The 22,597-nt window shown below is 42.7% G+C and overlaps 1 protein-coding gene across 9 annotated transcripts in view; it reads left to right on the forward strand.

The window, feature by feature from the left end:
• LOC131347480 (R3H domain-containing protein 1) overlaps positions 1 to 22,597 on the forward strand; it is a 40,143-nt gene that overhangs the window by 1,588 nt on the left and 15,958 nt on the right. For 7 of the 9 annotated variants that reach the window (XM_058381547.1, XM_058381550.1, XM_058381549.1 and 4 more), the window contains exons 2-7: positions 12,980 to 13,105; positions 13,275 to 13,507; positions 15,714 to 15,752; positions 16,764 to 16,847; positions 21,430 to 21,562; positions 21,878 to 21,956. In XM_058381547.1, the coding sequence (XP_058237530.1) occupies positions 13,313 to 13,507; positions 15,714 to 15,752; positions 16,764 to 16,847; positions 21,430 to 21,562; positions 21,878 to 21,956 (530 nt within the window). In that variant the 5' untranslated portion in view covers positions 12,980 to 13,105; positions 13,275 to 13,312. Of the gene's footprint in view, positions 1 to 8,466; positions 8,624 to 12,979; positions 13,106 to 13,274; positions 13,508 to 15,713; positions 15,753 to 16,763; positions 16,848 to 21,429; positions 21,563 to 21,877; positions 21,957 to 22,597 lie in introns of those variants that run through there. The other 2 variants (XM_058381548.1, XM_058381553.1) reach the window with 2 other exon arrangements.

Here is a 22,597-nt window from a genome sequence, read left to right on the forward strand (position 1 = left end):
TCAAGCCCCAACACTGCCAAATTGGGCCCTTGAGCAAGGCCCCCAACCCACCCTGCTCCAGTCAGGCTGCATCATGGCTGACCCTGCACTTTGACCATGAACCCTCCAAGGATGGTATATGTGAAGAGAGAATTTTTTTTTTGTCTAAGCTGCTGCAACACAAGAATTTTCCTCACGGGGTCTGTCTGTCTGTCTGTCTGTCTGTCTGTTTGTCTATCTATCTATCTATCTATCTGTCTGTCTCTCTGTCTATCTCTCTGTCTATCTCTCTGTCTATCTCTCTGTCTATCTTCATTTGCTTTTCTGCACAAACACAAAAATTCAGGGAAAAACAAACTGACAGAAAAGCCCTTGTGAAAGCACTTTAAATAAATAAGAAGAAAGAAAAATCTCCAGAATAACCTATACCTCTGAAGAAAAAAAAATTAATTGCGTAATATATGATTTGCTGACATTGAACAAAAACGTAGCTTTATATTATATTATATTAAACAATAATATGCAATACAATAGAACATATTTATTTGTTTCAGTAATAATTGCTTTCTGTTACAAAAAGGGATTATAACATAAGGAATTAATTATGAGGAATTATCATAATTCCAATCCTTTGGCTAGACAATGTGCCCAAATTTGTAACAAACATAAGTAAATAAATAAATAATAAAAATAATTAACAAAAGAAAATATATAGTAGTAAATAATAATAAAGCTGAAAGTTTTTTTTTTTTTCTTTCATGCTGATATTTTTTTGCTGTCAGCATTGAACCAGGCTTTTTCATTATTTTTAAATTTTTTTTAATTTAACACTCTCTGCAGGATGTGCGAATTCTTACCTTCGACGTCTTTCTATTGCAGACAAGTTCACATCTATTTAATGTGATAAATAAATCAGTTTTTATTGTACAGGAGTGTTGCTGCTTCAGTGCCTCCAGTGTTATGGGATTTGACCCGATAAATATTTCACCTCTTTAACAAGTCTGTCTTATCGAGAGGGAAAAAACCCATCAGGATTTTTGTCATCGATTTCACTCGTTGGTCACGGCTTTAGTAGTCTTATAAACTCTCCTACTTGCTTAACACACAATACGTTACTCAGGTAAACATCCAGATTATCCAGTCGTCATCATCATTCCTGTTCTTTATTCCATATTAGCGCACATTGCTAGCTAGCTCTAGGTTATTATATCGTGTCTGCTCGTGCTTTTTAGCTGAACAGTCGCGCGTCTTGGCAAACGGCTAAATCAGAGGACCAGACAGGACACCGGAGCTGATTAATTAGATCTGATAAATAAGACTCGAACCTTCAGTTCACCTTCAGGAAGTTGAATGTTTAGGCAGAAAAACGAACTCCAGTGAAAGTGTGAAATAATCAGTGATGATACCGCGTTCCTCGTCTGATCTTTATTTTAAATGACTCAACACCTTTTATTCCCATCTGAATTTCTCAGCATTAATTCATTTGGCCCTCAGGTTCATTCTTCCTGCTTTGAGATGTTAAAACCTTCCTGAAGGTTATTCTCTCGCTCTCTGTCTGTTTCTCTCTCTCTCTTACTGTCTGTTTCTCTCTCTCTCTCTTACTGTCTGTCTGTTTCTTTCTCTCTCTCTCTCTCTCTCTCTCTCTCTATATATGTCTGTGTCTGTGTCTCTGTCTCTCCCCCCCACCCCCTGTGTGTGTTTCCCTCCCTTGTTGATTGTACTTGTAAATCTGCCCCAGTCTGATACCTGAGCACTAAACAACATTGTCTCTTTATACAGACCTTCAGTAATGGAGTAATACTGATTAGTCTGAATAAAACTGTTTCTTTTTGTTTTATTTTCTCCTTTCAGTTTTTTTTTTCTCACCACAGGCGAGTAAACAAAAGGAAATGCCTCAGTCTCACTCTTAAAGCCAGTCAAGGTCAAGCAGGCGGGTACAGAGGCGTGTTTGCAAAGCTCCGCCCCCAAATCCTGCCTCATAGAGTTTAACTAGAGTTGAGTAGAGTTGAACAGGACGTGACTTTCACGTGCGCTCAGAGCCTCCGAATTTGTATTTATTTATTGGTTCTGAAAAGAAGTATTTTTGAAAATCACTGCCACTGTTTTATGCAGATTTTTCTCTGTTTCTTAATACGTGTGTATTTTGTTTTGTTTGGTGGTTGTTGTTTTTTCCCCCTCCGAAGCACAGCAGGGAAGTTATCAGGCTAAGTGCTTGCCAAGGTGGAGGCAGAGCGAGGCAGCGTTAGAGGGCGTCTGTAAAACGGCTGATAGGAGGCTCGTGTAAACACAAACAAGCGCTCCGGGCCAGAAGCCAGTTTTCCACACAGACGCTTTATTCACCTGTGCCGAGGTCATGGCTTCAAACCCGGGGAGTCCAGTCTTATCCACAGAGGGTCTGTGTAGGGGCGGGGTTTGATTCCAATCCACACCCTTCACCTGGATAATCAATTGCTCTCGACTTTCAATAGACTCGGGTGTGGTTTCTGCTTGGTCCACACCGGCCCTTTCTGGAGAAGACTGGACACATCTGGCTTAAAAAGTCCATTTTTTAATCACTTTCACCAGGTATCCTATTTTATTGGTATATTGAAGAAATAAATTTGACTATTGCATTGTGAAAACTGGTCAGAAACACTGTGATGAAGGGATTAATGAGACTTGCATTCAAGTTTGACTCGTCTTTTGTTCCCAGTGATGTTCGCTGATTTTATATATTCAAAGATCAGCCATAACATTATGACCGGTGAAGCGATTATCTCCTCATCATGGCACTTGTTAGTGTGTGGGATATATCAGGCAGCAAGTGAACATTTTGTCCTCAAAGTTGATGTGTTAGAAGCAGAAAAAATGGGCAAGTGTAAGGATTTGAGCGAGTTTGACGAAGGGCCAAATTGTGATGGCTAGATGACTGGATCAGAGCATCTCCAAAACTGCAGCTCTTGTGGGGTGTTCCTGGTCTGCAGTGGTCAGTATCTATAAAAAGTGGTGACCCGTCGACAGGGTTATGGGCGGCCAAGGCTCATTGTTGCATGTGGGGAGTGAAGGCCGGCCCGTGTGATCCGATCCAACAGACAAGCTACTGTTGCTCAGATTGCTGAAGAAGCTGGTTAATGCTGGTTCTGATAGAAAGGTGTCCGAATACACAGTGCATGACGGGTCAGGGCTGCAAAATGGGGATAAACACAATACTAGGCATGTAAAAAATAGAAATAGCCTTTATTCGTCACATACATTACTGCACAGTGAAATTCTTTCTTCACATGTCCCAGCCTTTGAGGTTGGGGTCAGAGCGCAGGGTCAGCCATGATACAGCGCCCCTGGAGCAGAGAGGGTTAAGGGCCTTGCTCAAGGGCCCAACAGTGGCAACTTGGCGGTGCTGGGGCTTGAACTCCTGATCTTCCGGTCAATGACCCAGAGCCTTAACCACTTGAGCCACCACTGCATGTGGTCATAATGTTATGCCTGGTCTGCCTATACATTGGTGCATATCATTTGTATTTACAAGGAAACCCCGTGCTCCAGCACAGAGGCGTCCCATTTATCCCCCACGTAACAGCCGAACTTTGTAGAAGACCTCGGTCCAATTTAATCCTGGGTCCTTTATTAAAGCCTAATGCACTGCTGGGTGGCACATTGGCCTGAAAATGATTTAAAATGTGTAATATTTAAAGGTCACCGGATTTTGTGCGGTACTAAATCACTTTGGTTTCCATTAGCGCCGGCCATTATGAGCAAATAAAATGTCTAAATGAGCCGTGTTTTAAAACGCTGACCAACAAAGTGAGGACCTTTTCCGTTACCACGATACAGGTTTTAATGAGCTGGCGTCGCAGTGATCCGGTTTGATCCGGTTTCTCCGCTTTATTAGAGATCTAGTATTGTTGCGCAGAATCGTGGAGGCTGTTAAAGTCGCCGTAAACTTTATAGAGACAGATTTCTCTGTGATGTTTAATTGGAAGGCCTAGCTTGTCAGCCATTTTGTTTTCGTTCTTTTTAAGAGCCACGAATCCTTACAGAACGGCGACATAATTTTTGAAGTTTCCGTGCCGACGGTGTGTCTGAATGCTGCGATATATGTCATAAAAGTAGGCCTGATTATTGCACCATATTATTTGGTTCTCGAAACACGTCCCCTTGTTTTGGGTTGCGCCGCGCTCGCACGTGGAGCTGAACGGAGATGGTAGTTTGAAAACTACAGCATTAAACAAAAACAAACCACTGAGGATTCTTGACTTTGTGACGTTTTTTTTTAAAAGTGCGTCTGGTTAGGCTTCCTGAGCTGCCCCGTTTCTGTCATAAGGAAAATAAATAAGGGGAAGAAATGAGGTCTAATCTGCATCTGCAGGACCTGGAGCTGTGACTCAGGTGTTGCTTAACTCTTTGTGCTGCAGTACAGTAAAGTGGAGCAGTCCTGCGGTGTGGTGAGAATGGGGAATGGGTTTCTAACTTGTGCTTGTTTTGCTATCTTCAGGTATAACAAGCCTCAGAGATAACGGCTACAAATATGGTTATATGACCAGAGTGGAACCTTCTCACATCTCGAGGTCTGATGAGTGTTCTGAGATGCTTTTCAGCTCAGCACAGGTGTAAAGAGTGTAGTCCTTCCTGTCAGCTCAAACCCATCTCTTCATTCATCTCTGACCTGAAGGGTGACCTGCTCTTCTATGGTCATTTTTTTTTTGTTTTTGTTTGTGCCATTCTGTATTCACTCAGCAAACTGCTGTCTGTGAAAAATCCAAGTTCTTAATAAAGTATAGCATCTGGTCACTCTGGCAGCGCTCGTTACAGGTACCAGCAAACCTAAACAAACAGTTATTCTTTAGTTAAGCTAAATCAGCCAATCAGCATGCGGAGTGAGTGTGAGACTCTTCATCTCTACTATAACAGTGGAATTTCACTCCAATAAGAACAACTTGACTCCGCCCACCTTTCCATAGCCTAGAGATCAGATTAGATTTTTTTTTTCCCCGGTCTGATTTCATTTAGTTATTTATTTTTAAGATGAGAGACATTGCTATGTTTTTGTTACATGAGAAGCTGGATCCACGGTTCGCCTTGCCCGACACATGTTTTGCGTCAGAAGCGATGCGTGCTTTTTACTGATGAAGGATCAGAGCATTTATTACCATCATCCAAGCGACGGTTCTGTTCAATCCTAGTGAACTTGATCAAAACTTTTGCACACACACACTTTTTTTTTATTTTATTTATTTATTTTGTTCAGAGTAACATTGCATCGTTTATCACTTGCATTTTTATTTCCAAAACATGGTGTGTGTACTTCATTTCATGTGAACAATCTGTATGTAGTTTGGCCAGGGGCGCACAAACTTTTGCCTTTTTTTGGGGGGTGGGAGGGGTTCTTATTTTCATTTTAGACTTCCAGTTTACATCTAATCAGACCGACTGTTCAGATTGTGTAGTTTTGTAGCACATTAATTCCCCTCCTGATCATCCTGTGTGGTGGTAAACGATGTTTGGAGTTTAGATGCAGTGAGCATTTGGAGATGTTCATGTAAGCTAGCTCGGGTCTGGAAAGCCGGTTGGTGGATGTAGCGCTATTTCCGCACCTTGTGTTAGGCGTGAGTGTTTTCGTCTCCTCGCCCGAGGGAATCGAATGCCCTGGTTGCTGCAGTTGGTTTACCGTGAGGGACGGAGCAAGGAAAAAATTTTTTGCCCGAGGCTGGTAACAAACAAGCCAAGGAGTCGCAATGGATAAACTGGAGCTGTGAGATCTCGAATCTGATTGGTCCGATTCCCCTGGACATCCCACAACTAACTATAAAGCGTGAATAGAGAATTGCTCGCGCTAGTGTGGCGAGTACCACGTGGCGTTTGTTTGGGGTTTGATTTGTGCCGGCGTGACAGGACCAATCAGTGCCATCTGGCGCGCCTCCATCACATCCACTTTGTTCCCGGTGTAGCCGCGGTGACCCACTACACCCGCTGTTCAGGATGTCTCTCACTAATGAGGATGAGCTATTATCCACTCGCATCACCACTCTGCTTCCTCGCACCGCCTTTCAACTTCCCCTAGCGACACCGATCCCAAGTCCGCTCTCCTTCTCACAAAAAAAAAAAACCCCACACAGCAATAACCAGATCGAGGGTAAGAAACGGGCCGTGATGAGCAGGATGGAAAGCACCACTCATGTCCCTTCACCCTTCGGGAGCTCGTTAGAGGCTGTCGGTTATCACATCCCCTCTTCATCGGCCGTTTCCTGCACACTTCAGGGTGGCGCCAGCTTCCGTAGGGAGTGCGTAAATAAACACATTTGTCACTTCTTCTCAAAGCAAATTGCATCGCGGGCCTTAATTATACGGCAGGGCTCCTCCGACTGCTTTATAATGCAGATGAGGCGACGGAGACGGCGCGCTTCGGCTCGGCTTTTGGGAGCTTTCTTCTGCCTTTTATCATTTTTTTTTTTGTTGTTGTTGTCAGTTTAATATGTATTTTTATAATGAAAGCCAGAGGAGGTCGAGTTCATTAACGCATTAGCTGACAGCGGCTGGTTTTATTTTTTTTTTTGTTTTTTATTTAAAAAAAAAAAAAAAAAAGGAGAAAAGAAAGGGCCGTTTGTTTTTCAGCAGAAAGCCGCATGGTCTCTGCTACAGCGTCTTTACGTCTCCACGTAACCTCAAGGACGTTAAATTAGACACCAGATGACGGACGACCTCCGCAGGGGAGGTTTACAAACCGACTGATTGTGACATGACAGGAGGATTGCAGCACTCCCAACGTCATGCACTTCCACTGTATTCAAATCCGTGAAAAAAGGGACATGAGAGATATATATATTATACACTGATCAGGCATAACATTATGACCACCTGGTAATACCGTACTGGTCCCCCTTTTGCTGCCAAAACAGCCCTGACACACCGAGGACACCACTAGATCCCTGAAGGTGTGCTGTGGTATCTGGCACCAAGATGTTAGCAGCAGATCCTTTAAGTCCTGTAAATTGTTTACAAGACTTGAAGGATATTTTTGATAGATACTGACCACTGCAGACCGCTTGCCCATTTTTCCTGCTTCTAACACTTGGACAAAATGTTCACTTGCTGCCTAATATATCCCACCCACTAACAGGTGCCATGAACAGTGTTATTCGCTGCACCTATAACGTGCTCATAATGTTATGGCTGATGGGTGTAAAAGCTTTGTCATCGGTTTGCTCAGTAACATGTAGGTGAAACTGTCACAGAGTGGCAACTGCACATCTCAGGACTGTCTGAAGATTTCACAACACACCTACAGGCTGTGAGAGAAGCAGTGTTTGGGGGGGAGAAAAAAAAAAAAGAGTTGCAGGACAAGGTGAAAGCAGCAGGAACAACAGCTCTTGTGTTTGGAGATGAAGGGATGTGAGCAGTCACGTGTTCGTGTGTGAATTTCTTCCACTGATTGATTTGTTTGAGTCACAGACCTGACCCCTGCAGAAACCCCCGGGCTACACTAAGGGCTGTTTAGATGATTCTGATAATGATGGCCATGACTCGCTCACATCGCTTCATTCAGTACACGCATCCAGTCATTGGGAAATATTTATACATATAAATGAATTGTTTGTGAGCATATGAGCATTCAGATCTAAGGTTTTATATTGTTTGGATTTTCTGGATTTTATGATATTGGTGTGTGGGGGTGTGTGTTTAAGAGAGAGATTTAGTTTTATTTTGTGTGTGTAAGATTGTGTGTGTGTGTTTTGGGGCCACATGACTTTCCTCTGCTCAGGAAACCTTCTGCCCTTGTCGTGATTGTCGTCACGAACTTGTGTTTTAAAGCAAATCCTGCAGCTGAGGTTTTTATCACTGAAGCACTGCCTCTAAAAGGAAAAGCAGCCCATCTTATCATCAGGCCATGTTTCTGTTTAACTCTTCAGTGTGGAAATGAAACAGAACCCAATCCGGAGCGCTCTGAAAGGTTGTGGTCGTTTGTTTGCACTTCCTCGGGAGTAGCCTGCTGGACCATGGGGACCATAAGTCTGCTGATGTTTGAACACGTGATGCGTGCCATGATGCTTAGAACCCGTGCGAAGTTCGCAGCCGAGTAGAAAAGCGTTCACGCTGCTGAGGCGGTGATGCAGGACGAGTGCTAACAAAGCCGACCGATCTGCGATGGAGGTTGCGTGGAGTGAGTAAAGAGGGCACTTAGTGTGCTTGTTGAGTTTCCAGGGTTTGAGGAAAGGACACTCGAGTGTGGATGTGAAGTGGAAAGGGATTAGTCATGAAGCCTGAGATCCTGACATTCCTGATACAGAGAGACGCTTGGCACGTTATGTCCCCGACAGACCCTCCCTTAGCGGCAGTGCGACACACGCACACACAGGCAGGTGCGCGCACACAGCGTCGTCTGTCTCTCAGGTCCTCGTTGCCAGCCGATTGGCTAATGAGGAAGGGGGCTGTACCTTAGCAGCCGTCCTGCGCATCATCTCCATTGGCTCAGACAAGGATGACCTCACCAAAGCCAGCTGTTGATTTGGCTCGGCGCGTGTGTGTATATGCGATAGAGAGAGAGAGAGAGAGCTGGTCGTCGTGGCGATGGGTAGAGAGACAGACAGAGCCGAGGCGCGCTCCAACAAGCGCCTTCCGTCCTACGCCGCTATGGAAACGAGCGATGTACGCCGCCGGGAGGATGAGGCAGGTGCGTGTGAGATGGGACCGTGTGTGTGTGTGTGTGTGTGTGTGTGAGACTTGTAGTTTTAAAACTGAGCCTCTGTTGAAATATTAAACACTGGAAAGAGGGGGGAAAAAAAGGGTTCTGAGCTGTAATGAGATTTGCTTGCACTTAATATTTTAATTAATTTATTAAATCTGTAAATTTGTGTAAAAAGGGGGAAAAGAAGTCTAAAGGTACTAAGGGTACCACCCCGCCCCAGTGCTAGAGTTTAGTACCCTTTTTTTTTTTAATTTTAACCCCTTTCCTTGTGAATTGTGCTACGGTTCATGCGATTCCACAATTCGCACAAAAGTGAACGAGGTTACTGTTTGGAGACGTGTGTGTGTGTGTGTGTGTGTGTGTGTGAGAGAGAGCGAGAGAGAGCGAGAGAGACCGTGGTGCGCTCCATCAGTGTAAATTGCAGTGCATGGCTGCAGGCACTTGCTTAATGTCATTAATGTCTGGAACGGTGTAAGTGATACAGCTTTGGACGCCGCAGGAAGGCCACATGCGGAGAAAAATAATAAAATAAGCGTAGAGAAATAAATGTGTTTTTTATTATTATTATTATTTATGATTGTGTACTGCATGTCTGATTTACCCTGAAGCGCTCAGTTTTTTTTTGTGTGTGTGTTTTTTTTTGTAAGAGTTCAGGACGATTAATATTCGCGAGCACGAGTGCGTCAGGGTTTGAATTGTTCACTCACGTCTTAATGAAATGATAATTAAGGGGAATCTGCTTCATCAGCTCTCTTTGCACTGAGGCAGAAAAAGGATTTAAAAAAATGTGGCCTCAGGGTAAACGGGAGGAGTTCGGCGCACGACAATGGGCTAATTAACAGAAACGATCCTGAATATATTAACGGCAGGAGGTCCGAGACACTGGTCCTCAGACTAACTCCCCGTCCTCCCGAGTGTGCTCCGGAGACTGGACCACGAGATCGTTCATCATCCTTCAGAACTTTAAGAAGTCTCTTCTCTCACTGAGTTCCATGTAGTCGAGGAGTCTTGTATCTGACACTTAATTTTCATTTCTTTATTATTCCGCACTTTAATCTTGCCGTTTTTTGTTTGATCTTAAATCGAACAGATTTTATTCTTCAGTTGAAATCAGAAAAAAATGAATGGAGAAATAAACGACAGGTTGGACTCCACGTTTCCTGCAGATTTAGGAGAGGGGGGGAAAAAAAATTCTCAGCCCAGCACCAAAAATGTCTTCAGGCAATTTGTGGTACAGGAACAACAAACAAAACATACAGGGATTAAATAAATGTACAATGCAGCAAATAAAACTGATACGTGAATTTGCTTACGCTTTCCGTCCAATGCGGTTTTGAATTTATTTATTTATTAAATTATTATTTAACAATCGGCACTTTGTTGCATAGCAACAAGCTCGTTGAGGTCAAGCTCGGTTCCAGCTGGAGGAAATGAATATCGATGAAAAGCTAAAAGGAGATGGTGATGCTCTCTAATGATATCATTAACAATACCGCCAACCGGCAAATAAATAATAGTAAATTATATATATGCAATTTTGTGCAAAAAAAAAAAAGGTATAAAAATTGTGAGCTAGCTTTAATGGACTAGCTATCTCTTCAGCTGCCTGTTTTATTGGAATTGGTTTATTTATTTATTTGTTCACATGCCTTTTTTCAGCTCCTCATGTGCTTTCGATTGTTACCCTTTTTACTGTGTTCACTTTTCTTTTAAAAAAAAAAAAAAAACATTTTCAATCTCTTACAGCTACTGTTAAGTGTTGCTATTTATTTATATATTTATTTATTTATTTATTTGGTCAGCATAATTTGTCAAAATAAACTATTGTTTGGGGGGGATCCTCAACCTTTTGTGCCCCCTTGTGTTACGGCAAAAGAAATGCACTGGATAATTTTATTTATTTATTTTACTTAATTTAATTTAATTTTTTTTATTTATTATTTATTTAAACCAAACCTTAAATACATATACATGATCAAAATTCTGAATAATTAAAGGTTTTTTAATTGTTTTTTTTAAAGTGAATATTTTGTTTCTATTTTTTTATTTATTTATTTTTTATTATTATTTTTTATTATTATTTTTATTATTATTATTGTTGTTGTTATTGTTATTATTATTGTTATTATTATTATTATATTTTAATTTCTTTATTTTTATATAACTAGAACATTTTTTTTTCCTCCAAAGGTTTTTTTTCCTGCATTAGGAACAGAAACAGCTCGATTCGTGTGTGAGTGTTTTGAAATGCAGATTCAGATATTAGGGCTTGTTCTCACACTGGGTGTTTTGAGAAGCTGAGTCTTTTGGGGAGAGGAGAAGATGGAGCAGAACGGGAAGCTGAGGGAGAGGGAAGGGAGAGATGGAGAACAGGAGATAAAGGATGACAGGAGACAAGGATGATGGAGAGATCTAACAGATATGAACAGTGTGTGTGGAGCTCAGCTATAGGGTTGATAGCAATTCACTCTGTCTTCTGAATGACTCTCTCTCTCTCTCTCTCCCTCTCTCTCTCTCTTCCATCTACCGCCTACGCTCTCACTTTCCTTATCTGTCTGTTGCTCTCAGGTTCATCACATTCTCTCTCTAATGTGTCTATTGCTCAAACTCTCACTTTCCTTCAGCTATCTTGTCTCTTCCTTTCGTCTGTTGGGTTTCTCTTCTGAGTTTCTCTCTTCCTTTTCTGTCAGTCCATCTCTCTCTCTCTCTCTCTGCTCTGTCTCTCCGTCTCTCTCTCTATCTCTCACCCCCTCTCTTGTTCTCTCTGTGCGCTGTGTCTCATTCCCTCTCACGCTTTCTCGCTCTCTTGTTCTCTCTCTCTCTCTCTCTCGTGCTTGCTCTATTTCTCTCTCTCGTTCTCTCTCTCTCGTGCGCACTCTCTCACTCTCTTGTTCTCTCTCCTGCTTGCTCTATTTCTCTCTCTCTCTCTGTCTGTCCTGATTGTCCTCCAGCTGAACGAATGATTAGTGTACTGCGCTAACAGCTAGCCCCCTGACCCCCTTACAATCTCTGCAGAATATATTCTGGAGGTGAAACACACACACACACACACACACACTGTGATGAAGGACACTTTCAAGGGAGCTATTACTGTGTGAGTGATGCCTGTAGGGCACTCTGATCCAGGCACACAAAAAACACACACACTTTCTCTCTATCTCTCTCGTGATCTACATGAGCATGTGAGCTGTCAAATTCCTCTAGTGTGTGTGTGTGTGTGTAAGTAAGAGGTTAGGGCACAAACACCTGCTTCTGTCATGGACGCCACCTGTGAGCCTGTCACAGCGAGTGTGTGCTGCTCATCTCCTGAATCTTGATTAGTGTGTGTGTGTGTGTTAGTCAGAGAGCATTAACATCATATTAGTGCTTGCTGCTGTGTTTGATCTTACTTAGGGTTGGATTAAGGTGTGTATCGCACATGCCATTTGTATGATGATTGAGTGTGTGTGTGTGTGTGAGAGAGGTGCGGGGTCAGTCCTCTTGACCTCTGTGATCACACAGCAGGTTGTCAGTGCCAGCTCTGAGACCTGATGCCAGTGAGCACAGCAGGGACACAACCGACACACTGCAAGAGACTGACAATCTCTCTCTCCATCCATCTCTCTCTCTCTGCTGTTCTTTTGACCTCCTCCTTTCTCTCTCTACTGCAGTTGGTTGTTTTGTTTCCTGTCAACTCTCTTACTGTCTTTTTACACATTTTCTTTCTTTCTCTCACTCTCTCTCTCACTCTCACTCTCTAGCTGGCTCTCTCTCTCTCTCTCACTCTCTCGCTTGCTTTTTGTCCCACTGTCTCTTTGTCTCTTCTGTTTTCTCTCTTTCTCACTCTTAGCCTGTCTGTATGTCTCTTTGTCTCTCATTCTATTCTATTGTCTTTCTGTCTTACATTCTTTCATTCATTCATTCATTCTCTCTCTCTCTCTCTCTCTCTCTCTCTCTGTCTGGTGTCAGTGTGATATGTATTTATTCATATATTCATGCAGGCTGCACTTTTTGTCTTTGACACTTTTCAAAGATTTTTTTTTCTTTTCCTCCTCCCACAAGACTGGGAAACCTTTCATTCATTTTAATGCGCGCGCGCACACACACACACACACACACAGACAGACACACACACACAGACAGACAGATACACACACACACACACACACACAGACACACAGACACACACAGACAGACAGATACACACACACACACACACACACAGACAGACAGATACACACACACACACACACAGACAGACACATACCTGTACAGACATGCCTACAACCAAAAAACTATTCTTCTTGGGTAATGGCGCAGCATCTGACCTTTTGCTCTTTTTTTTGCGTGTGTGTGTGGCAGGTGTGTGACGGCGATGCGGAAGGCGTGCACGGGTCGTGGTCATGTGACCCGACCCCACCATTGGTGACAGGGTCATGGAAGCACCTGGGTCCTACTGCCCCCTGAGTTACTGCCCCAACACAGCCGGTAACCTACACACACACCACTATAAAATGCATTGCCAATGTTCAGAAATATTAGAGTTAATACACATTTATTCATTTTATTTCCTTCTCCACATACCATGACAATCTCGCTGCTTTAATTGTCCCCTTCCTTGTCCTATTGTGTGTGTGTGTGTGTGTGTGTTGTGCAGGTTGTGTGTGTGTACGTGCGTGTTAGGTGTCGGCTCCGATGAGAATGTCTGAAGTTGCGCTGGAGGAAAGAGGCTGCGATGCGATGAAAGTCCTCGAGAGCGACGGCCCTCCCGAACTGCACAGCCCCGCCCACGCACACGAACACAACGCCACACACACGCAGCACCAAGAGCACACACCAAACAAGTGTGTGCAAGAACAGAGCTGCACGGACCTCAGTAACCAAACACAGGTGAGGACGAGGGGAGGAGGGAGCCTACACTACACAAACACACACACACAGGGGAATAAAAGGATACCTTACAGCAGCTTTGCTGGTCCCTCGCATAGACCCTGCAGTATCCAGGGTTCTAAGTGAAATAAATCCTTTTACCTTCTACCTCTGTTGCACTGTATTATGTGATAAACCGTATAATTGTCCAAATGCACCTCTAAACAAATCTGCTTTGTCACCTGCAGCACAGGAATTTAATAAGGTTCGAGTGATATATCGGTGTGTCTGAAGGAGAACAGCAAGTCTGAGGTGTTTTGTTGTCTTTTTTTTCCCCCTAACGAAATAATTTAACACAAACGTTCTGCTGTTAAAACAACAGGGATCGAGACGGCTCGTATCGCGAGTTTTATTATGTTTAATCGACTCCTTACCCTGAGATATATAACGAAGGCTAGACGAGAGACGCGTGGTTCACCGAGTGGATCACGGTGTAAATCCTCCGAGCGAGAGCAGCGGACCGAACCAATGGGAGCCAGATCCTGGCCCAGCTGCTGCATGACTGCCTCCAAGCAGGCCAGAGGGGCCCGAATATCTGGAGCTGAAATCCCGCAGGCTTATCCGCAAACTTCCTGTGTGTCATTCCAAGTCATGGGACGGCTGCGCGCAAGTGTGTGTGTGGGTGCGCGCGCGCGCAAGCGTGTGACTTTGCCGCCATCTGTCACTGGCAGCATGACGGAGAAAGAGAGCCAAACTTCATCTCCCTGTCTTTCTCTCGCTTTCTGTCTTTCCCAATTAGCTGCTTCACTGATGCACTCGCATGGCACACCTTCTGTCACTGCAACAACCTACTTACTGTAGTGCTACAGTACAATCCTAACACACACACACGTCCCAAAAGATCCATATACATATCCTACGTTCCATTTATTTCAACTGCAGATATATAACCAATATTTTTGTAAAGATGGGTTAAAGGTAATGGTTTTTAAGGTGCTGTTAAAATACCTCCCCCTTTTTTGCTTCAAGAAACTACTGATACAGTAAATTCAGGCTGATGGAAGGAATATTGTTTTTGCACTGAGGTGGTTTAAATTTGTCAACCAGACAAAGCTTCAATTCTTTAAAGACTTTTCAGGGACACTCCGGTTTATCAGCCGTAATTATTAAATCTGGAGACGGATAGTGAAGGGATTTTATTTTATTTTATTTTTTTCGATCCATTTTAACACTGAGTTTCTCTGACTGATCTCCTCTGTTTGGAGAAGAAACGATTCTATTCTAATGGGCGTGGTTTCTTCAATGCTAGCCCCGCCCCATCCACATGAGAACGAAATGATCCAACCCAATGGTTATAGTGATCCATGAGAATATACCGGTTTTATTTTTTCAAGTAGAAGGCAGCTCATATTTAATTGTTCCGACGTTCACAAGCTGCGTGCGACGCTGACAGGGATAAAGATGCATGATAGGAAATGTCGGAAGCCATTAGGGGAAAGGCATGGCTTAATCTGCATTCACACTAGCAAGCGACAAGGCAGGCGCCGGTTCATTGTCTATGCAAGTTCACAGCATGAGGCTCGATTCCAGAGACACGGCAACAAACTGACATTTGAATTGATATTTTCACCATTTTATGCAAATGACGTCTGATGCAACGGCAGCAACAAAACCAAATAAAAACTCTTCAAAAAAAAAAAAAAAAAAAGCCAGAGGAAACCTATATTATTAAAAATAATAAAGGTGTTTGAGTTGATTTGGACCGATGACCTATGGGTCTAAAATTTAATAATTATTTTTTATTTATTTATTTTTACAGAAAAAATACTCATGGTGGGTAAAAGAAATATGGACAGAAAAAGATCGCTCTGTCCATCATCTAGCACAAACAGCCTTATTGTCTTTTGAGGGATTTTTGTAGATGTTGAGACTAGCTAAAACCTTCAGTATGGTATATTTCTGAAATATTAATCATCATCAGTCTTCTCTTCACTGTATCGAAAAGAATAAAAGTTAAAGCCGGACAGAATACCAACAAGCATCTCCTAAAAAACAAATTGAAATGTTTCTGACCGCTAGCCGGTGTGGAAAGTAGTTTAATGAAAGAGCAAAGGTTTGGTTATTCGTGTGATTTGAATGATCCTCCTGCTGCAGAAGTTGTATTGAAATCCAGCTTGTAAACCGATTTGTAAAAATGGTGTCTCTGTCTCTACTTCCTGTCACGCAGCCGTCCACCACAGCAGGACAGCCAATGAGACGTTCCAAGGTACGGTACCGTCATCTAACGCACGCTCTAGCATCAATGACTAATAACTCCATCTGTGAGCTCCGGCTCGTGTCGCGCTGCTCGTCTGGTAAAAAGTCTTGATTAGGTGTCAGAACGTTCCTTGTTTTCCCGGTACTGAACGGCCTCGGCGCTAATCTCGCTCGGTTTCTCCTGCTGAGATTTATATGCTGGAAAAACCTCAGATTTGAAAAGCTTTGGCCTTTTAGTACTGACTAAATAAAAATTTTAAGAGCACAGGAGACGGCAGCAGCAGCACTTGGTGGGGTATAGTACTCCCGAGTATTAAAAAAGCAAGCCATCAAGTTGGCAAATTACCTTCATAAGTGCATTTTAATGGCGCTTTAATGAAGGCGATGGCTAAAATGCTTTTGGGGTGTTTTTCGGGAACAAGGCGTACTTCGTGGAGATCATCTCCACCAAGTGCAGTCATGTTCATGGAGTTTGCATCATTACTGTGCATCTTGGACAAAAGCATGTTCCTTTGTGTCGTCATGCGATCTGGATTTGTTCATGAAGCGCATCTTGTGGATTTTTTGAGTCTTTGCAGCTGTGTGTTTTGTTTTTTTTGTGTGTGTTTGGGGGGGTGGGTGAGCGGTGGTGTTTTTGTATACAAATGAGCTTTCAGTTCTTTTGTGTGCGTGTCTTGCTCATGTAGTGCTTGTTTTCACTTTGTACCTTCCGTTTTGATACGTTCGGTCTTGACAGCGTCATTGTTTCGGTGTTTGTAGTGCTCGTTGACCTTTCGAACAGATTTTCAGACGTTGACGGACAGCGACGGCGCAAACAGCTCGCCGCTCCGCCGCTCTTAAAACGCAGCGCTCTGCAGCGGCTCGTTGGCGCTCGAGCTCGTTGACCTCTGAAAATCATTTTCCATGTTTTGTTTTCCGTGTGGGCGAGAAGTGCAGAGGTTGGCGTTTTACATCTGAACTGTTTTCTGACAACAATAAGCTGAACAGCTCTTTATTCACAACCACGGTTTATCTCCTCCAGTCAAACGCAAAAGTAAAATTAGTCCGGAGTTTGGCGGTGTGTGAAGAATCGTCGCCACCCACAATCTCAGAGCCATCACATCAGGTAAAGTGTGTGTATGTATGTGTATATGTATGTGTATGTGTGTGTATGTATATATATATATGTATGTGTGTGTCTAAATTAGGGCTGTGCATTATGACCATGATGTATGTATTGCAATAAACTAAACAATGATGCAGACTAAATAGACAAAAGTATGTGGACAACTGACCTCACTATGCTTTTCGACCGCATTCCAATTTTTTTTTAGCCCCACTTTGCTGTTTTATATTAACCTCCACGCTTCAGGAAGGCTCAGAATGGGGCTGATGGGATTTGTTTATTCAGCCACATGAGCTTTAGTGAGGTCAGGCATTCCGGTTCCTCCCGAAAGTGTTCCATGTGGTCGAGTGGGTTTATCTTTTTCCGTACCAGTTTTGACACCATGTTTGTTTGATGTACACGTACGTTTTACACTTGCAGCATCTGACAGCCTTATCCAGAGCGACTTGCACTTTATCTCATTTTATACAACTGAGCAATTGAGGGTTGAGGGCCTTGCTCAGGGGCCCAGGGATGGCAGCTCGGTGGACCTGGGTTTCAAATTTCAAGATTCCTTCGATCAGTAGTTACTACACTACCACATCCCTTTGTCCTGCTGGAACAGGTTCAGGGCCACCTTAGTTCCCAGAAATCTTACTGCTCCCACCTACAGTGATTATTCTAAACAAAGCTGTGTTTACATATGGCTGAGATGGTCAAGTGTCCACAGATACCTCATGATTTATGAGATGACCTCAAGATTTATGACCTCTGCCTGCATGTAGCTTGCTAAATATTTGTGATGAAATGACCACTTACATTTACAGGCTGTTTAAATAGAATTCACACACATTTAGTCTTGATTAACTTGGAGTATTTCAGTGATTTGTATTGTTTTCAGGCAGGTAATTAACCCACAGCTTATCACACCTCTTTTAGTTTTGAGGGTCAAATCTAGTATTTATAAAGTCGTCTTATTATTTTTATTAAAATGCTCTTCAGGATAAAAAACAATCTATACTCCCTCTGGGGAAAAAAATCAAAATCAGGATGGGCTGCAAGGGTTTTAAAAGAAATCCCCCTCTGGCAATGCTGTTAGTCAAGGGCTAAGTGAACTGGTGTATTTCATTATGAACGCAGCAATGAATTTAATCAGCAGTAAACAGAAACCCAGAGGCTTCCCCCTAATAAAGAAGGTCTTGTGTATGAGTACTTTGGGTTCTTAATAAGTTGCGTTGTTGGTCAATGAAATGCGAACCAACGTTGTCCCAATTGTCAGGTACCTTTGTGGCATGCGAGATTGTCCGTGGCTGCTCAGTTTTCGGGTGAGGGTTGTGGCAGCAACAGATTAAGGAGGTCAATCCAATCCAGACTTCTCTATCCCCAGTCACCCACAGATTCCAGCTTCTCTTGGGGGAAAGTCTGACCTGTAATCATTCAAATGGTCCTTTTCTGGGATGTCTGTCCAGTGAGACATGCCTGATACAGTTCTAGGGGGATCTAGTCGATGCCCTAGCTTCCTCAACTGGTTCTTCTCCAAACCCTGTGAATTTAACTCATGTTCTGAAGGCTGCTCATTTTTTTTTAGACACTATGATCACCTCACTATGCTTGAGTATGTGTTGGTGGTCCACTTGATTGTGCCAAGAGAACCGAGAGATATCCTTTCCATGAAACCTAATTTGCCTTGAGGGTTTAGGGTTATGGCTCTTGCTCAAGGTCCATACAGAGGCTACTTGGTGAAAGTACTTCCCACCACAACTGCCGAGGCGTATGGGGCCTTGACGCCATTACGTGGGTGGCCCAGACACACGCTTGCCCACAGACATCACCTCCATGGCTGGCTTCAGGGGCTGGTCCTGGTATAACCTTAATCTAAGCTGAGTTTTTTTGTAACTTTCCCTTGCGTCATATAGGAGATTCCTTTTTGTCTGACCTCTGCTTTCAAATCTGTTCACAAAGGGTGGCAACGTTAGGCTTCTGGTGGAAGTTCACCATAGTACGAAAACCCCTTCATTACAGCCAGGTCTCAATGGCTTCTCTACCAAACCCTAGTACTGAGCCGACATCTTGTAAATGAGTATACTGGCGTATTCTGTGATAATTTTTCTGCAGGGTCTTGGCTCGTACGTTTGGTATTCTTTAGTTCCTTCTTGAGCAAAAAAAAAAAAAACACCTAAATTGTGTTTCATAGTTACATTGACCTTTAAATCCAGTTTCCTGTTGAGTGTGCAGAAAAAAGTACAAAAAGAGAAAGCAAATGAACTTTAAATGTTTTGCTGCTTAATCATACTTGCTTAATTAGGTGTTGGGGAGGGGGGGGATGTCTCAAAGCGAACAGAAAGGATTTGTAAATGGTGCAGACAATGATAATAATGGATGCTTGTGTTCATTAGAACAGCTCAAGTCATACGGCCAGGCCAGATTGATCAGAGGGTTTGGGGTGTGTTCAGGATTCTTGGCATGCATGTCGCACCGGGGTCTAGCTTGCGCTTCCTCAAACAGGTTCTCTCTCTGAACCGCGTTTTGACCTCGTCATCGACGCACAGAGCAGCTCTCGATATGTTGGTTCATATAAAGCACTCATTCTCTAACGCAAAAACAATCCCAGGCCTAAATTTCATAAACCCTAAATACCTTCAAGATGCTATATTTTTCCATTATCCCACCTGTCCCTGTACTCCTGGATGCAGCTGTAGCTCTGGAGAGTCACACTTCCACAGCATCAGCAATCCACTCAGTAATTGAGCTCAGTGTGTGGTAGGTGTGTTTGATTGAAAAGTGTGTCTGCTTTTTTTTTTTTTTTTTCCCCTTCCTTTCTCCCTTACCCTAATGGTGATGTGTGTGTTTAATAGACGGTGCGCTGTTTGTGTGTATTTAATAGATGCGTACAGGGAGTCAGTTTGTCCCGAGCGCAGTATTGCTTGCATCCATCATCTCTATAAAATGTAATTTTCCTGCGTCAGCGGCTTGCAGCTCTGCGGATTTTTTTTTTTTCCCCTTCCCTTCCCTTCCCTCCCCTCTCCTCTCTTCCTCTCTCTGTGGATTGATATAATTGGCCACTTTCACTCAAAACCCATTCCCACCCATTATTAAGTTATCGCAAAGCTCGGAGAACAGTAAGGCCGCCTCAGCTAGACCGCACCTCCAGCGCTTATACGGCACATTTAAAGGCAAAAAAAAAATTGCGAAATTAGCATGGCTGCCACCGGAAAGCTCCGAATTAGACCGTAGAAAGGCTCAGCAAACGAGACCAAGAGAGCAGGAACGGTTTCTCAATATGCGTTTAATAAAAGATCCACACACACACCCCATTTGTGTATAATATAAAAATATAAATCGAGTTACTCAGCATCTATCGGGCAGCCGGGGTCAGAGTTCTCAACCCAGGAGCTGGATATATTTTACTCATTAAAAAAAACAGAACAATTCTTAATAGCTGTTTTTCTCACATTATTTGCGAAATATTAAGCACACCACTACAGGTAACAGGCTAAAATATATGTCTGAACTGCACTGCAAATAGATTTTATTTCAGGACGATCAGCAGTAATTTGGTCTGTGTGTGTGACTGGACTGCGAGGATGAACAGATGTTAATCAGAGTTACGTCCTTGAGCACGTGAATGAGATTGATTTGATTTATTTATTTATTTTTTATTTATTTATTTATTTTTTTTGTCTCTTTCCTTCGTGAATGAAGGTCAATTCACAACCTTGTCTTTTTTCCTCTCACTTTATTTACCTTGCTTCCTTTCTTTCTTTCTTTTGCTCGGCGGCCTCACATCTTATTCTTCTGCAGCAGCGTCACTATTGAGCTCGAGACACAGCAGTTGATCAATGGAGAGCCGAGCTCGTTTTGCCCCGTCTCGTCATCCATGTGTATGGTTTTTTTTTTTTCCCCCCTTCATCCTTGTAAAGGGCAAGGCAGTTACTGATGGACCAGGTTGTGTCCTTGAGAGAAATAAAGCAGGAGAAAGAGACAGCAGTGATGGACGGATATGGCTAAAAAAAAAAAAAACAATAAAAAAAAACATCCTGCGCCAAGACACATGTTCTTTTTATATATATATATATATATATATATATATATATATATATATATATATATATATATATATATATATAATATATGAATATATAAATATATTATAAACAAACACACTCCTGATTGTGCGTCTCGGATCACACTTTTTTATGCTAGGTCTAACAATTATTAGTGTCGGTATAGAGGAGGTGATTGGACCAGCAAAGCAATTTGGTCTGAATGTAAAAAAAATTTATTAATAATAAATAAATAAACAGATTTCTATATAGAGTGATGCTTTTTGTGTTCTCTCTCTCTCTCTCTCTCTCTTTCTCAAATGTGTTGAATTATTCTGCCTAAGAAAGGAAGATCAGAGTGAATGCACTAATTTTCTCTTTGATCAAAAGAATGTCATGGTTTTATATTTATTTATTTTTTTTTATATTTAATGAAACATTTAAATATCCATCATGGCATTTGTGGTGTTTTAAAAAAGCAGGTAATTCCTAGGCATTTATTTTTTTTAACGTGTTTTAATTAAAACGGCTAATTGTGCCGCTCAACGTGCGTCCTACAGGATAAGATCCATTTGCAGCTCAGCCAGGCTTCGGAGAAAGAGGAAGCTGCCAGCGGGGATGAAGAACATGGCGAGAAGAGCCCGGAAAAGACAGAGCGAGCCGACAAAGCGCCAAGAAGATCACTGTCGAGAGGTGTGTGTCTGTGTATGTCATAGTGGGTTGGCTGATGATGTATTGTAAACATCCCACTTTCAATAAGCCTTGAATATATATATATATTTTAGATGAGTATAATAATCAGGAGATTGTAGGATATGGTGCCTAATATAAAGCAGCAGAAGGGGTGTGTGTGTGTGCGTCAGTCAGAGTGACTGGTGCTGGCAGATGAGATGTTTTCTCACACGCCAGATGGAGGCAGCAGAATGTATGCAGCATGTAAAATCTCTCTCTCTCTCTCTCTCTCTCTCTCTCTCTCTCTCTCTTTCTCTCTCTTTGTCTGTCTCTCAGACCCCAGTCAGGAGTACACCGACTCCACAGGCATCGATCTCCATGAATTTTTGGTCAACACACTGAAGAATAATCCTCGGTATGTTCGTACTATAAAGCCCCGTACCTCTCCTCCTGTCAGTTTTGATCATTAATTCCCTCCTGCACCATGCAGCCTGCTGGGCGATGCCACCGGGAGCTAACAAATCGAGCGTTGCTCCAAAAAAAACAAAACAGAAGTTTGTTTGCAAACTAAACTATTTTCAAAGGGAAAAAAAGCAACTTTGAGCGGAGCTTCAGGGGAAGATTGATGCCTCAAGGCTTAAAGCAGGTTCTTTATTTGAGAAAAAAATATTTATAGTTGTTTAGGCTTTCTCTGCATCTCTTTGCCTTTTCTCTGAAATCTAGGGTTTGATTAGAATTTAAACGAACATTGGGTCAGATCGGGAAGAGGGGAAAATGTCCTTGGAAGAAATGTTGCTGAAAGGGTTAGTGTTATGACATCATAAAACGCGAGAGCCAATCATGTTTAAGCTGCTCTGGTTTAAAGGGGGAAAGTGCTAGACATGTGTAGTGCAGTGTTTGTTTATTGACTCAGAAGATCAGAAACACACCACAGGGTTTTCCAATGACTACGTCGACCACGGATACGCCGCGCCCCGAAAGTCTCCGACGCACCAGGCACGTCCCTGGCTAATCGATTACATTTTGATTAAGCGGAAAATTGCGCAAATTGGATTT

This window comes from Hemibagrus wyckioides, linkage group LG27 (genome assembly GCF_019097595.1).
Source record: "Hemibagrus wyckioides isolate EC202008001 linkage group LG27, SWU_Hwy_1.0, whole genome shotgun sequence".
NCBI classification, from domain to species: domain Eukaryota; kingdom Metazoa; phylum Chordata; class Actinopteri; order Siluriformes; family Bagridae; genus Hemibagrus; species Hemibagrus wyckioides.